This window comes from Ischnura elegans, chromosome 4 (genome assembly GCF_921293095.1).
Source record: "Ischnura elegans chromosome 4, ioIscEleg1.1, whole genome shotgun sequence".
NCBI lineage: Eukaryota > Metazoa > Arthropoda > Insecta > Odonata > Coenagrionidae > Ischnura > Ischnura elegans.
In genome coordinates this window covers 126,837,656-126,854,475 of record NC_060249.1, presented here as the reverse complement: position 1 = coordinate 126,854,475, position 16,820 = coordinate 126,837,656, and the positions used below count along the sequence as shown (strand labels likewise).

At 39.0% G+C, this 16,820-nt stretch overlaps 1 protein-coding gene and 1 long non-coding RNA gene across 2 annotated transcripts in view; one reads left to right on the top strand and one right to left on the bottom strand.

The window, feature by feature from the left end:
* Window positions 1-16,820, top strand: part of LOC124158023 (nesprin-1) — a 199,545-nt gene that overhangs the window by 129,315 nt on the left and 53,410 nt on the right. The window contains exons 56-70 of the mRNA XM_046533169.1: window positions 836-958; window positions 1,690-1,838; window positions 3,933-4,110; window positions 4,235-4,420; window positions 6,217-6,389; window positions 6,656-6,830; window positions 8,004-8,267; window positions 11,489-11,666; window positions 11,960-12,252; window positions 12,411-12,563; window positions 12,685-12,846; window positions 14,498-14,680; window positions 15,606-15,749; window positions 16,268-16,456; window positions 16,653-16,787. Of these exons, the coding sequence (XP_046389125.1) occupies window positions 836-958; window positions 1,690-1,838; window positions 3,933-4,110; window positions 4,235-4,420; window positions 6,217-6,389; window positions 6,656-6,830; window positions 8,004-8,267; window positions 11,489-11,666; window positions 11,960-12,252; window positions 12,411-12,563; window positions 12,685-12,846; window positions 14,498-14,680; window positions 15,606-15,749; window positions 16,268-16,456; window positions 16,653-16,787 (2,685 nt within the window). The remainder of the gene's footprint in view (window positions 1-835; window positions 959-1,689; window positions 1,839-3,932; window positions 4,111-4,234; window positions 4,421-6,216; window positions 6,390-6,655; window positions 6,831-8,003; window positions 8,268-11,488; window positions 11,667-11,959; window positions 12,253-12,410; window positions 12,564-12,684; window positions 12,847-14,497; window positions 14,681-15,605; window positions 15,750-16,267; window positions 16,457-16,652; window positions 16,788-16,820) is intronic.
* LOC124158026 lies at window positions 10-16,694 on the bottom strand. Its single transcript, XR_006864684.1, has 3 exons — window positions 16,604-16,694; window positions 16,391-16,498; window positions 10-94 (listed from the first exon to the last, which is right to left on the bottom strand). It is a non-coding gene; the product is annotated as an uncharacterized LOC124158026 (long non-coding RNA).

Here is a 16,820-nt window from a genome sequence, read left to right as displayed (position 1 = left end):
CATTTACATGCATGCTTCTTTTTTTCAATGTTTGACATGAAACATAGTGATTGTGTTTTTTCTCCTGATGTATTATCCAGTCATTGCTCCCCAACTGCAACGAATAAAACAAAATAAAGCTACGAATCATGATGTCAGTTACTATTATAAGAGATACTTAATTTAGACGTAATTTATGCTTATTTTTGTCCTCAACCCTTTAACTGCGCAAATAAGCTGAAATAGAGCTCCCCAGAGGCGCAAAATAATAATTTTAATAATTTTTTTGTTTTTGCATAATTTTATTAATTATAACTTTTTACCTGAGGAATAAATGTTTCAAAAATATTTAGGGCAGTAAAAATAAAAAGAGGTCTAAAAGATGTCCGCATGACATCTACTTGTCAAAGGAAGAACTTCTACGCACACATGGACTGGGAGAGTAGAAGATTAGTTGAAATCGTCAATGGACGATGGCGGGAGCAGTCTGCTAAGGCGATGATCGCTTATAGACGATGGGAGCAGGTTAAGGGTTAATGTTCAGTTTAGAGAGAAATTTGTATTTACGTAGTTTTAGGGCACAAAAATGCTTTTAATTTAATTACCCTATGGCCAAAAATGCTATGCTTATTGAGAACTTATGTATTGTAAGAATTCGAAAACAATTCAACTCCTCAGTGTAAATTATTCCAAGAGTAATGAAAGCAGAATGAGATTTGATGCTGTGTGAGTTATATCAAAGGAATAATAATAAGTAACCAATATTTGACCATAATTTGACGGGGAAGTGTAATACGTTATAGGGTTGCTTGCAAATAATGGATTGGGTTAACCATCGATCTCACTTTGGTTGCAGGCATTTATCAATGCTGGCAATGACTTTGCTCAGTGGATCAGAGCAGCGAGAGAGAGGCTGGGCAAGTGTTCTGAGCCCACTGGGGACAAGGAGACGCTCAGCAACAAAGTGTCTCAGCTCACGGTAAGCCACCCTCTTTTATCCACCCCTCTTTCAGCGTCTTATCCTCATGAATAAGGGTTGATATTTAAATAGCATTTCGCATCATCTATACAAAGTATGCATGCATTTGTTCTGCTCTCACTCAGACCCCAAAATTTCAGTTTAGATCTTCATCGGCAATATGAAGCCATTGGACCCCTTCTATTGATTTACTTAATTTACAATCTGCATTACGAAAAGGGTATGGTCAGTTATTACCATGAGTAGCAGCATGTTGAATATCATATCTTATTGTGATTTTCTTGATTATCTTTCATTGAATTTTTGCATAGAAATTTTCATGAGTCCTTTTTTGATTTCAGAAACTGCCTGTATAAATCTGTCGTTTAGATCATATTTTTATATCTTTTGAAGTATTTGGGATGTTTGAGTCTGTATTGTAGATGTGTTCACTTTTTTAAAATTATGCATTTTCCTCTAATCCTTGCAAGTGGGGATCTATCTATCTATCTATGAGGAATATGTGGCATATTCTCATAAAATTCATGGTTGATTATTATAATTTCAATAGCATTTGGTTTTTCTTGTTGATGAAAGAAAGTATCAGAGTGTTTGGAAGTATTGCATTGGATTCAAATGTTGCTCAGAGTGGTGTTTAATTGCAAGTTACATGTATTGCTTTTGAGTCTGTGTGTGTTGGAATGAGTGGCTGTTCAGAGAAATCAAAAAGTAAAGGTTGATTTCTCCTCCAGGTGCTCCAAAGTGAGATTCCAGAAGGTCAGCAGAAATTGGAGAAGGCCCTGGAGCAAGGGAATGTGGCATGCCAGGTGGCTGACACGGAAGATAAGGAGATCATTGAAGAGGAAGTTGCTTTGCTGCAAGAAGAATTTGACAATTACATGTAAATACTCCTTCTGGCATTATTATATTAGTATTCCCTTTCTCTTGTTACCCGGTGTGATGGAAAAGTAACATTTTGGGGAAGCCTTTCAAGCGGTTTAAATATGAATTGAATCATTTGATTTTATTCATGTCTAGTGGTACTGACAAGAGTGTATGCCAATCTGTGTATAAATGGATTCAATATTCCTTCAGGAGATGAGCATCCATTATTCCTGTCCCTTTGCACAGCTTGGTCAATATTATGCAATATCCTCAGTGAGGCTAAGCAAGTCCCTGCAGGGTCATTGTGTTTAACATAGTACATACTTATATATGCATTACTTTGTTCGTATTCTACTTATGAAATCATTTTTACAAGGTTGATTTTTTAAATTAATTATATCCGTTTGTATGACAATTGGAATAAGTTAGAAAGTTGGCTGCAGTAAAAGTAATGATAAAAGTGTGGAATGCAGAATCAAAAGCCTGTTGAGAGTTAGTGCTACAATAGGGTGGTTTCCTTTTATTTTTTTATTGCCTAAATCGAAAGATTATTACTCCTGGAGTACGTATTTCACACTTTTAGAGTTTTAAATGATGATATCTATTTTTCGCGATTAAATGAAAAGTTAAAATTTTCAAGCGTGCAAAAATACGATGGCTAAGTATGAATGCTGGGCAAAGCCCGTGCAATATCAATCTGGTTCCAGCTGCCGCCGTGTGAGGCCACCTTGGTGCGAGGCTATGAGTGCCGATACGATGCAGGCTGCTAGCAGGTAGCATAGTACCCTGCTAGCAGGTAATGCTTGGCTTAAATAAGGATTATTTATACACTATCAAACGAAGGGAACCTTCCGACCATAGGCAATCTGAATAGGTGATTATTAAGAAATGTTTCCCTGAGCTCTGACCCACATGCATGCATGCATTGGTAATCTCAGACGATGTAAAACTCCTGACAACTCGTATAACATCTAGGTCCCTGTGACGTCATGTGGGGTGGCATCGCATGGGCACCAATCTGGCCTTTTTCAAATGAGGTTGAAATTTACCATTAACATTTGTCTAAACTGGGATTTCTAAAACCAAATAATTTGTTTATCATGAATGCACTAATGGTGGTTAACGAATCACAATCAATGCGTTTCGTTTTCTTTGATGAAGGAAACTACCCTATTAATGTTACAACCAGTGTTAGTACAATTAATTCACTACAGGTATCTTCCTGCAGCTTATGTAGTCATGCGGTGACGTTAAGACGCGCATGAATGCATGCAATGCAGGATACAGAAATGACCAAGCTCAGTTTCTCTAAACTGTGTTTTCATATCCATGGACATGAATGCCTGTCTGGGATGCAGCACCAATCTCCTTTGTTGTTGCCTTGACTTCACTAACTTTATTCTTACTTGTGGGGAAGGGTAAACTCTTCCCTAAGTCACATGTTTGAGTAGGAGGGGTGAAAAGTCTGCCTCGGTGATGCCATGGTAAAATTCCCGACTGCCAATGTAGAGGTCGCGGGTTTGAATCCCGCCTGGGTGGGTAAACCATCATCCAGGGCATGGATATAATTATGTGATTGTTAAACAAGTAAATTGAAAGAAATGACTAAATAGTCTTAAATGCACTTGAAATAAATACAGAATTATTATTAAAAGGAGTATTGAGCCAATGCAGTTAATGGCTGTGGGATTAGATGAGTTGAAAATGTGCTGGAATGAAGGAGATGCTATTGGGTGAGCCCCAAGGGCAGATGAAAAGAGGGAGGACCACTGACTGTCCTGATAGAAGAAGAAAGATCGTAGTCATGTATGTGGCTCTCCAAGGTATGTGTTTATTGTGCTAGCTAAACAAACAATGTTTTGAGATAATTGGAGAGTATCAAAAAGCAACTTCTCTAAGCTGATGCATTATTGCTGAAGGCATTGCATTCCACCATGGTGCTGAGGAGAGCAGTAAACCTCCTCCCCTAAACAATGACACTTTCTCACTCCTTGTGTGCCCTTAAGCAATACATGTGTGTTCCATATTTCTTGATCCATGACTGTTTTTTTGTCACATGATTGCTAACCTTTTTTTTTAAATGCTGTATTTTTGTTACTCTTTTGTTTAGTGAGTCCCTGAGTCACACGAAATCTTTGCTAGAAATTGGAATAGTGAAATGGACTGAATACGAAGACCAGTATCAAGAGTCCATTGACTGGTTGACTCAAACTGAAGTCCTCGTCCATTCATATAATAAACTTCAAGACAGCTTGGAGGAGAAAAAGAATTTTTTGGAACAATTCCAGGTAAATACATTTTGATATGTCTTTTACTAATTTTTCTTGGTTACAGAAGGCAACTAATATGCTGCCGAAAGCATTATATTTGATTGCCCATATATAATTCCCTTACTTTTATTTTTTTTCACAGAATCATTTGCAAACTTTATTTGATTGGCAAAGGGATCTTGATAGGCTGAACATGAAAGCCCAGGTTTTATTAGAGACATGTTCTGACACAAGGATTTCCAATGCAATTACTCAGATGACTACCAAGTATAATGCACTGCTGTCTTTGGCGAAGGAAATTATGAAGAGACTGGAACTTCATTACCAGGTAATTACAATATTCTTTCAGTGTAATGGACTATTTAATGTTCATACATATTTCTCATTGCGGTGAACAATCTTCTAATCATTCTTCAGGGTTTCCTTCCACGTCAGCTTGTTTGTGGACAACAGTTTTGCTGGCTGTTGTGCCAGCGTCTTCAGGTTGAAGGTGAGCCCCACCTTCGACCCCACCTTCCGACCTGAAGACGCTGGCACAATAGCCAGCAAAACTGTTGTCCACAAACAAGCTGATGCGGAAGGAAAACCAGAAGAATGCAGAGATCAAACCAAAACCGCCGCGGAAACCTGCGTTCTAACAATCTTCTAATCACTTATCCTATCAGAACTGAGTACCAATATTTACCTTGGCCCATAATTGCCCGTCCTAGGACCCTTTTCGGTAAGCCTTTCATTTATTGACTTTTGAAATGTACAACTACCCTGGGGTGCTTTGATCACTGAGCTTAGATGATCAAAAATGGCTACTGTTCGATTTTTTGTCTTGGTTTTGCCTTTTTTAAATGCTATCATCTATCATCTTGCCTTCATGCTATTATTTTCCTTTCCCCCTTGTGGCCACAATTATTTCATTTCCTATTGCTTTTTTAAGTATTAATTTGATCTTGTTAATTCCCACTTTATTACTTAGCATTTAACTTGTTCCAGTGCCCTCACGTAATATATAGGTTGTTTAATTTTACCTTATAAGAAAATATCCTATTATATTGATCCATCAGCTCCACTACATCTTGCCTTTTATGCTGAATTCATTTAATTCGTCTTTTGGTTAATTCTTCTTAATGATTTTTGGGCAACTCCTTCCTTCCAACAGTTGGGCAAAATAACTGCTACTCTCTACGCATTGAAATTGTTATAAATGTGGAAGAACATCCTGGATATCTTGATGAGAGATACTCCACTCGGGGGAAAGAGGGTGATCTCTTCCTTTGGGGAGCCACGCCCCCATAGACCCAAGACCACTGAGGGGACAACCTCCTTAAAAAACCCCCGATACAACTAGAGTAGTGTCCGGACAGTCTTCTGGACCTGACTGTGTGTGAGGCGATACCATCTTGCCATAGCCCCCCCTCTTGTTTGCCGTGCGTGGCAACCTGTGTCGCAGGGAACAGGGATCGTGGTACTCTGTGGGAGGGGAGAAATCCCCAACACACTCCTCTTTGGCCCCTGACTCTCCTAGGCGGGAAGTAGCCCACTCTCAGTCAATCAGGTCCTGGCTGCTCCTTTTGAGTGCATGCTAGGATGGATTATGTGGGGGTCTTCATAGGGCGGCCGAAGGCATTTGGGGGTTAGGAGGGCCCCCGTGCTGGAGGTTCTAACCCAAAAGAGACCCCCTAATCGACGGTTCCCATATCTCTTGGGTAGCCCTGGCGATTACACCGGTTCTTGGTGTGGCATCCTGAATGAGTGACTCCGTGGTGGGTGGGGAGCCCAGGGGATGAATTCAATATATTTGGATGGCTGGAGAAAATCTTCCTCCAACAAAAAGATCCTGTCCAAACGACGGGGGAGCAAGGGTGTACAGCGCTAGTCAGCACTACTTACAAGGGGAGACCGCATACCTTGCTCTACCTTTTTCAATGCCGCATTTTTTATGGCATTTGGAATGGCGAACACATCTCTGAACGAAATGACTTAGCCGTCGATGCACCCTAAGTGTCAATACGACTGCTTTATGAGAAATAGTCGAAAGCAGCCTCTTCATTTCGTTCTCAGTCTTCATACATTGAAAGCTGCCAAGGTGGTTATTGAGTGCCGTGTAATCCTCTTTTCTCTGCAACACAGGAGCACCAGCAGCACAACACTCTCTACCAGGAGTGTCAGGATTGGCTTGATAGAACCAAGGAGAAGCTGAGCGAGTGTCAGGAAGTGCCCAACACCCTGCCAGAAGTGAAGAATAAATTGCAAGTGGTGCGAGGCATACGGCAAACTCTAGAGCAAGGCCAGAATAAACTCAGGTGCGCCTCTCTTAGTGCATGATAACATTTAGACTGGCTTTTCAAATTAATTTTTGCATTGCAACTTCAATGCAATTTTCGTTTTTCTCTTTTTAAGCTAATTACTTAGTTTCATGCTGTATTTAAACAAATTTTAATACCAATAATTATACAAATATCTGCTCAGAGATCATGCATGATGGATATGGGAATTAAGCCCAGATCCATACAATTTTTTGATTTGTTGCTTTGGTTCAATGTTTCTTTTCATTTACATCATTTTGAAGGTATGCCCTTGAGTTAAAGGAAAAAGTAATCCTCAACACAGAGCAAAATGGTGCTGCCAAACTACAAGAAGACACAGATAATCTAAAGCAGGAATTTGAAAAACTTATGACGGATGTGCAGGATGTTCGGCAGAAACTCACAAACAGAGCTTCCCAACTTGAAGAAATACATAAGGTAGGTGCTACATTATTTACTGCTTTCTTTGTCAGTCATCTGTCACTTAAAAAATTCTGTTTAATTTTGATTCTTGCTCTGCATTTTATGGTGTATGCTTTACATGTTGACATTGCTCATTTTGGTGTAGTGTTTGCTTTATTTATTTCTTGCTAGCTAGGCCCTACAGATCTTGTCCTACCTGTGTATTCGGTCTGTCTGTAAATGATTGATGTGTATGTAATCTAGAATGTTCATACAAACAGTTGGTTCGTAATGTGGAAACGTGTTTATACTGACGAGATTTGATCATTTCTATTGGTTGGAATCAATGGTGAAGTGTATACTGTTTAATTATTGATCCACATCCATAATAAATATTTGTTGCCATTTCACTCACCACAATAATGAAATGAACTTCAATCAGTTTATTCTAAGAAAAAGAATTTTGCCTAATGGATAAACAATTTTTTGTTTATCCATTAGGCAAAAAATTATGCACCAAATCAAAAAACAAAGTTTTGTGATTTGGTGCATAGAGGTAAAGATTTTTTTGAATTTCCCATAATAGGGGAAGTAACACAAAAGTATCTAGTTGACTTTGTTGTTGAGTTGAGAAAGACATGGATTTTAAATAATTTAATACAACAAATCCACAATGACTTGCCCTTGAGATTTATAGATTGTTATTGGGAAAGCTAGATGCACAGGAAACAAGGTATTTAGAGTTTATAGTGCAAAGCACAGGACATGGGTGAACATATAGAATTAGCACAATTTCTCTTTAAAAGTGACCTAAATTCTTGTTACATACTTTAATCTCATTGGGCATTAGTTTTAATTTTTTCAATGCAAAGACTGAGTCCATTGTATGCATAACTATTCCTCTTGTGTATTGAAGAAAAGAGGAATGTGTTTTCCTTATACGAAAAGAGGATACGTTATGTCTAGGCTCAATCAGGCAGAAATGGTTTTCCCAAAAATCAATTGAAAACTGCTTGGTCAAACCCAGTGGTTGGCGAGGGTCAGAGGGGGAGGGAGAGTTGGAGTTGGCAGGCGAAATCCATTCAATCAAAAAAAAACACAAATACTATCCATTTTGATTGTATGTCTGTGTATGTATTTGTATGTATGTGTGTATGTCTGCATGTGTGTTGGTGTAGTGGCTCATTTGTTTTACTTCTGTGTGTGCAGGCCCATAAGCTGTTGGCAGATTGGCTGGTGGAAATTGACATGAAGGTGAAGTCGGATGAGGGTGACTTGCTGAATGACCTGAGTGAGAAGCGTGCCACTCTCGAGAAATTCAGGACTATTCAGAGGGATGTATTGAGTCAAAAGGACCCTGTGGAGAGAATACGAGCTCGCATTGCTGGCGACAAAATTGTGCTGGCTGGGGAATACAAGGAAACGTTGAATAAGTATGACAATCTCCAGAATCTTGTCAGCAACAAAATCGAGGTTAGTCCTACTTGTTTCTTGATGCAAATATTATGTAGAAATATTGATTTCAGAGACAATGTGACTGCAGTAAAGTGTGCTGCTGCTTGCAGTGGATTCTTGCTTTTAACTGAGCTGTAGTTATTCCTAGTCATAAATAAGGCTTCGAAAATAAGTCTCTATTTAACAAATATTGGTTATGATGAAATAAATAATTAGTCCCTTTAGCTTTATTGTAAATGATCTCTACTGTACATATTGAGTCAAATGTTTGGTTTGTGACAGTATTGGATTGAGGCAGTGGCAATATCCTTCAACTTGTATGTTCAATTGGTCAACGTTAAAACACTCTTTGCTATGCATGTATTTCAACCGCATACCGCTAGACAAATGCGGGAGTTGTATAGATGGAGAATATTTTTGATTGGTCTAAATTTCACTTTCTCATTGGCCTGCACGATGTAAAAAACTTATAGTTTTCACTTAACACATTGATAACAAAAGTCTTTAAGGTCTTACACAAAAAATATAATATCAACACATGCAAGTATGTGTTTATCTATTATCTATATTTTTTTTAAATATGCCCTCTGAAATTATTCACACTCTGGAATTTAAAATTGGCTGAATCCTTATTTTACTGGAATTGAGATCCATTGGTCAAACTTGACTTTAATTCTACATTTTTTGGAAGTTTAGTGGTTATTTTATTTATATTTCCATGCATGGAAAATCCTATTTCTGCATCTACATCTGCCACAGGTATCCACAGGGTTTTCACACAATTTTCTACAAAATGGGAAAAATCATTTTAAAGGGCAAGCATTCGTGGAAGCACTGAAAATGCTTTTCCTTCTTCCTGAACTGATCCAACAGAATCCTTCACAGCAGAATAGCCAAAAAGTTCTTGAGTTTCTGTTAATGATTATATGAGGACATAAGCAACAATTGTGCTTAAGTCCTTCACATCAGTTGTCGATATACACCTTGAGTTAAATAATCTTCCCATGGCTGTAATAATGTTCCTCCCTGGGTCACTATACAAGGGATGATAACTTGATATCAGTCTTTATGCCTATTTGCTTCAGGACCTCACACATGGAAAGTTTCACAGATTTTTTGAGACTATTAAGTGAAGATTCATTTTCTTTTCCAAACTGTGCATTGCTGACTAGGGTAAAGGAATTCAATAAATTAAGGTTGAGTCAGTTCTTAAATTTTTTCGATTCTCGGTACCGTTCTGGTTCTCCCCCATCAGTTCTCGATACTCGATTCCAAGGATGAACTCTATTTAAATTTGCCATTAATTCAGGTAATTAAACAACCACAAGAAGTGAACGAAAATAATTTCACAAAAGATGTTAATTAGCAGGAAAGCTCTGTAAAAAAAACTAAAGATCGCCTCCATAATTTTATTTACCAAGTAAAAAAGTTAAATAACAAAAAAGTCAAGAATGCATGATCGACCAATATGTCCCATTACATCAGGCAGCCACTGGTTCTTTCTCCAGGTTTTTTTTTGTAACTTGTAAGTCAGATCTAAAAACATTCTGTGATGTAGCTAGCTTAAATTGTTACTTTAATTGACAACTGATTTGCATGCTTCACTGCCACAGGTCTTATAACCTCAACAATAAACTGCTCAACACGCCGGTACAGCGACAACATTCATAAACTGATGTGAGCGGCCATGAATTACGCAAAATTGTAATGCGGTGTTGCGTTCTGCAGCATAACCACACTTTTCGACGCCTTGCATAGGTTTATCAACTTACGATTAGGCTCTCGAAACGCATCTTGCTCGTATATCGCAGTATTGCTGTATATACACATGAATCAATCTTAACACCACTCTCAGACGAAACGATTTTCCGCTGGCGCCGTTCACGGCACAGCACACGACGTTGCAGAAAGTCGTTTCGTCTGAAAGCCGCCCGAATTTCACGTGAACGGCGACCGGTGAAAAGTCGTTTCGTCTGAAAGCGGCGTCAATGTATCATAGCCTGTATTTCACGCCGTAGACGGAGCATCGCCGGGCCGGATTGAAATGGGCGCCTTGCCGTCAACGCAACGATGTTATGCGACTCGTTAGAAGACATCCATATAGGCCTATAGTAGGTTGAAAGAACGTCACCGTTCCGTGGCCGGCGGCAGGCGAAAAGTCAGCTTGTTTTAAAGCGGCATATGTGGCAGCGGCTACAGAATGTTACAATGTTGGCGCGAGCGACTAATTGACGACCTCTTAAATGCGCGTGCTAGGGAGCAACTCTCAAAAGAAAAAAACATTGACGCCATGCAATCGGAAAGTAATACATGCGTTTTCATATCTTTTTTTTTCCTTCACTTTTTGGCCTTGAATACCCTGCGAACCATTTCAGATTTGGGCGCCAAATTCAAATCCTCGCAACAGTTCCGAGCCGGTTCCAAAGCACTGACTTTATGCGATCGGTTCTTCATACCGGTTTTTTAAGAAAACTTAAAGTAACGGGGTATTTTTTACCGGCAACGGTGGAAAATATCGCGCCAAATTCGCAGAAAAAGTGCTTAAACGCGAAATTTCGTGGAACCAAGTGAATTTCGCGCAACTTTGGAAATTTCGCGTTATATTTCGCGTTTCGCGGTTCGCGAAAATTCGGTGCCCCTACCAATCACTGATGTCCGACTTTGACATATTTATATTTTGTATGCATAATTAAATATAACTTGAAATTAGAGAGGGAAAATTATTAGGGGGAGAATTATATTCATTTCTTGCACATTAGAATGACTCTTTCAACTCTGTCAACCCTTTTGAGTGCCTGAATTTGCCCAATACACTTTGCATCAACATATTTAACACTAGCTTAAGCATACCGAAACTAGCCTCGGTTATAACTTTGCAGGAGTCTCCTGCTTTATACAAATTGTGCAACAAATCATTTGCCTTGACCAAGTGATTTTTTTCTCTGTGGATTTTTTGCACAGTTAACAATAAATAGCCCTTAAAGTCATTATCAGTTTAAAAAAATCAAGGTCTTGATTGGTGAATTAGAAAGATCTTCAGAAAGAAGCATAGTTACATACATTCTTAGGAGGCACTTATCATTCTTTGCTTCAATCTGTCTTCCTCTTATTAATGGTGATGCTCTGCTTCTCTGGAGTGGTGCCATTGTAACTCAGTTTCCATTTATAATCTTCTATGCATTCTGATTGGGATATGACGTAAGGGAAATGTGTTAATTTCTTGCCTTGGTGCTTTAAAGGTTTTGGAGAAGCAGGTGAAGGAGCATGGTGATTACAAGCAAGTGTTGAACGACGCCATTGATTGGGTGAGGAAAACAAGGATTGACATCCAACACAATAGTGACCCTCACGGGGAGAAAGAGCAGACCGTCAACAAGGACAAAAGGATCACAGAGATTTTGGCCACTCTACCTGAAGGTGAGTTGATGAGTATGACCAAGTGGTGTTTCTAACTTGAGAGAGTATTCTTCATTTTGCTGGAAGCTCTCATTTTAATGACGTTTAACCTGCTGGAGTGATAAATGAGAAAGTATAAAACTTTGCGACCCAAGTGAACTTTAATGATGACCCTTATTTGTGGTTGCACAATTTTGATTTTTTTCTCACTTTAGTCTCAGTAATCCTCTATATAGGGCATTAATTTGAGAATATATCAAGCTAAGATGAATGTATTTCACTAGATTAACCAGTATTCGTTACTTTATTTTCAGGAGAGAAGTTGTTGAGCAGGGTGTTTGAACTGAGTGAAACGGTCATGGATACCACTGGTGCCGAGGGCAAGGACACAATCAAGCAAGAGGTTCGTCAGCTCAAGTCGGACTGGGAGAGCCTCAATGGTATCCTCAGAGACTCTCAGAAAATGCTGGCAAAGTGCTTGAGCGCTTGGAATGACTTTGCCTCCACTTCTCAGAAGATGAAGGACTGGCTGGGTGACTTTGAGAAGAGAGTGGACTCGGAGACTCGCGGCGAGAACAAATCAACGGACAACTTGCAATGTTGCCGGGTGAGTGTGCGTGGGGAGGGACGTAGAGTTTGGGAGCAACTCTTTCTCTAACCATGAATCAGGTGTATTTTGTCCTCAATCATCTGGAAAAATCACCCTCAAGTCGTAATTGCTGGTGTGACCATTGCAACTATATGAATATTCTTTACAAATTTCAGGCACTGCTCCTGGAGGCCCTCCAGCACAAACCCCTCATGGAAGAATTGAATGACAGGTGTGAGGTGCTGATGGAACTGAGTGCGTGCAGCTGGGTGCGAGATCAATCCGTGCAGCTGCAGGGCTCCTATACCAATCTCCTCACCACTGTTCAGGTATGAAAATATGTACATAGAACGTTTGCAATTGTGGATGAGTTTCAGGTCATAGACTATTTTTTCAGGCACTTATACTCGAAGGAGTTTGATTGCTTATTCCATGTTTTTAAATTCAAAGGGTCTGGTTTCGCGTGTTGAGAAAAATTTGTCTGACCTCACCGAGTTCATCAAAGCAAAAGAGGAGTTTGATACATGGCTGAAGAGGGCTCATGGCACTGTGCAAGACTGTATTGGTGTGGGTGATGAAGAGTCTGCCAAAGACAAACTGGAAACCATCAGGGTGAGTGTAAAGGCATTGCCAAGATATTTATATACAAGTTTTAAAGATATTGTATGAGTTTTATTTTTTAAATAGCCAGTTGAACAGTTTCTATTTTGTTGAAGTTGAAATATTTCCTCCTATTGAAATAATCCTTCATGCACTACATAATTTGTTTGGTGTATCAGTCTCCGTCTGTCCAGTAATGAGCGGAAGCAGTTTATTCTCTCTATTGTTTGATGTTTTTAAATTGCTATGATTTTATGCATGTGTGTGCGATTCATGTTCAGTCCTTAAAGACAACTCCAGCTTTGCCATTGTGTTTGTGGGTAGCTTCTACATTTTTAAATAATTTTATCTCAGAAAGAGTTTGCGTTGATTACTTTTTTATATGATTTCAATTTCAGTGAAGTAACTAGCCATAGTGTCAAACATAAAGATATCCTGTGGACAATAATTACTTTTGAGCCGTGAAACAAATTATGTATTTGCCATTTTTTTTAAAGTAGTGAAAAAGAATTTTTATTACTCCAAGATTTTAAAACTCATTACAGATCATCAGATGGATTAATGTCAACGAAAAATAACTTTTCACTATAATTAATTAATTTTTCCCTAAGAGATATGAGGGTCGTTCATAAGTCCTTAGAATTTCTGAGAGATTGCTCCCTTGAATATTCAGCTGTTAGAGTTTCAGCTGCATTCATGCCATTGTTTCATTGTTGCTGTCGATTGTAGTGAACAACTTTCATTTGTTTAGAAAAATGGATAAAAGTGCTCTGGGAAATGAAAAACTCCAATGGCCGTAACAGGGGACCTCGTCACATGTATAAACAAAACACTGTGTTGGTATGCTGGAACGGGAAGATTCGCAGCAGTGACCAACCCCAACAGCCTCTCCACCGGAAACCCTTAACACTAACACTCGTTCAACAGTGAAGAAACCTTGGCGAGGGTTTTGTGGGACCTCGTTAATGCTGCTTCCGTTGAATAAACTCACACCGAATCACTCGCTTAACTCCGAAGGAACCTTGCCGAGGGTTTTGGGGGGCCTCGCTAAGGCTAAGTTGATCATAGCCGAAAATAATGCCTATTTTGAGGAGATCCCGAAATTCTAATATTAGGACAGCTTAAAATGCTTGGAAAAATGAAAATGAATAGAGCTAAAGGAAGATAAAGTTGCAAAATATAAAAAAAAGTTGACCAAATTATTTTTCTACTTTTTTATGAAGACTTATCGAACGACCCTTGTAGTATCCTGAAATTACATACATAATTACATGTCTCTTGCAGTTTGCATAGATTTTCTGAAATTACATGTCTCTTGCATTTTGACACTTCTTCAAACAACATGGAAGTATACTAATCTCACTGTTTTAGCTCTAATACGTTGCCTTGTTGAATTAGAAAGTTCTCTATCCACTTCAAGCAGAATCCCTCTCTTCTTACATATTCCCTCATAAAGATGTAGCACATACAGAGAAGTACTTAATATTTACTAATTTCTTACTAATAGTCTTTAATATTCATAAGTTTCAGTTTGCTAGCTGGGACATTTTGTGATTTGTTGCCATGACACCTGTGTTATGCTATGCCTTTTTACCTATTGGAGTTCCTTTTATGGCATGCAATTTATTTCCTCCTTCACTTATTGGATTAATTTTTGTTGCAGCTGGTCTCGACTAGAATGAGTGAAGGTCAGCATCTCATGACTGCCCTGCAGGACGTTTTTGCCAAAGCTGTGAACAATACTCCAGGTGACCAGCAGGATACCATTCGAGAGGACATGGCCTACTTGCACAACAGCTGGGATCAGCTAACAATGGACGTCAATTCAACAATGGCTCAACTGAAGGTACATACTCTTTGCTTAGGAATGTCTCCTTAGTGCTTAGATGGTTGGTGGCTGCGTGTCCAATGTCTGAGTGTGGTTAGGAATTTTTAAAGTTTTATCAAAAAACTCTTTATGTATATCTCATGGCTTGAAAGACGGGGGAGCACGCTCCTTCCCCTCCATCTATCCTTAATGTGCTTCTGCTGCCCACCCCTTCCTTTTGCTGAGTGGTCATCTTGTTCTGTTCCCGCAACTCGTCGCACGTGACGCTGATGTTGTTCTAAACATTGTTAATTGTATTGCAGATTGCACAGTTGCAATTTAATGTAATGATGTACCAATGAAAATGTCTTTGATTGTGTAGAAACATTTTTATTGACATAAAGAGAACCATGTGCGTGCACTGTGATGTGAAACTATCGTGAGGAAGTGCAAAATCCACCTCACGGCAACTGAAGCATTTTTGGGTGAAACACGAGTCGGTATACGATGAAGTGACTAAATTCGGGGGAAACTTATGTGAGGAATATTAAAATTCAGTCAATGGTTTATCCGAAGATTGAAACCTATTTTCATTTCCAAATGCAAGCGTAACAGTTTTGATCCTGAGCATGTAAAGATTTTATTGTTTGTAAAAAATTATTTGTAAGCCTATAAAATGGTTTTTAATCAGTAAAAATATTAAAATGTGCATTTTAATCGAAAAAGCGTTCCTTTGATTGTATGTACCCAGAAGAAACTTGAATAACTTGTTTTATAGCTGGAATTTGAAAATGTATTTGGATCTGAAAATATCCAAAGGCTGTGAAAATCAAGGATGTGATCTAGATCCAGGTCCGAAGTAAATCCTGGATTCGTCCATCATTGGTGGATATATACTCATACATGCAATGCATGCACTAACGTGGTTCTGTTTAAAATGAATGCATGCTTTCTTGTATTCTAGGCTGCTAAAAATCGGTGGCAGGATTTCAATGAGGCAAAAGCTGCCTTTGAGTCGTGGCTTAAAGGAGTTGAAGCAACTTTACAGAAGACGACTGACACCAAAGCAGAGCTGGGAGAGATGAAAACATACATTGAAAGATTCAAGGTATGTAGGTATTCTGATGTTCATTTTATAAAAATTGCATTTGCAATTTGCCTCCAAAGTGCTGTATAGCTACAGTCTTAGCAAAAGCCTATGGTACTGCAGAGTGGAAGAGTCTGTTTTGTGGGTGCCGATTATTGCAGTGTGGAAGGATGGCACCGTCATTTTAATATTTACGGTTTTCAATACAAAATTTGGAGTTCATCTTGAGCTTTTATTGAATTTGAATGCCTGCTCCAGTTGGGGTCGAACTGTTCAATGTGGCTCACATTCCATGGTTGCTATGCTATCCATTCTGCCTGCTACGGACTCACTCTTCCTCACCCTCCTTCCTCTCACCCCTCCCTCACATTTTAACAGCCCTTCTGTTTGCTACAATTGAAGGGGTAAGCTTTTTTATCAGAACTGATTTTAATGGATGTGATGTGATAAGTGATGACGTGAATTTTGTGATCAATTAAGCATTTCAATTGCAACCAAAGAAGCTGAGTTTTAATTTTGTCTGCATCTCTGGCGTACAGCACATGCAAGAAGAGGTCAACAGCAAACGTAGTGACATCGACCACTTAACGTCAGAAGCAGCGGAGCTATCCACGTGGACCAGTAAACCATCTCTTCTTGAGGAGGAAGTGAAAAGACTCTACCTTCGCTGGGAACAGCTTCCTGGTCAATGTAATGCTCGCCGAGAAAACCATGAGATTGAGATGCAGGTTAGTGTCCTTCATCCTTAATGTCATTGCATTGCTTTCTGGCTGTAAGTTGTTGGAAAAAATAGGAAAAGGAGTGAATTGCAATATTTTAAACTCATTGAAATGGAGATTTATTTGTAAATAGTTTTCCTTCACATGCTTCAATACCTGAATGCTAGGAAGAGCAGATCGTTTGATAATTTTATTCCATTTTTAGGAGTATTTGGCTTATCACCAATCTCTTCAAGACACAGAAAAGTGGATTCTTCAAGTATCATTTCAGCTTATGGCTCATAACTCACTCTACATTACCAACAAGCAGCAGACCCAGGAGCAGATCTCACAACATGAGGTTGGTAGTTATTTAAGTGAGAGTTTTAATTTT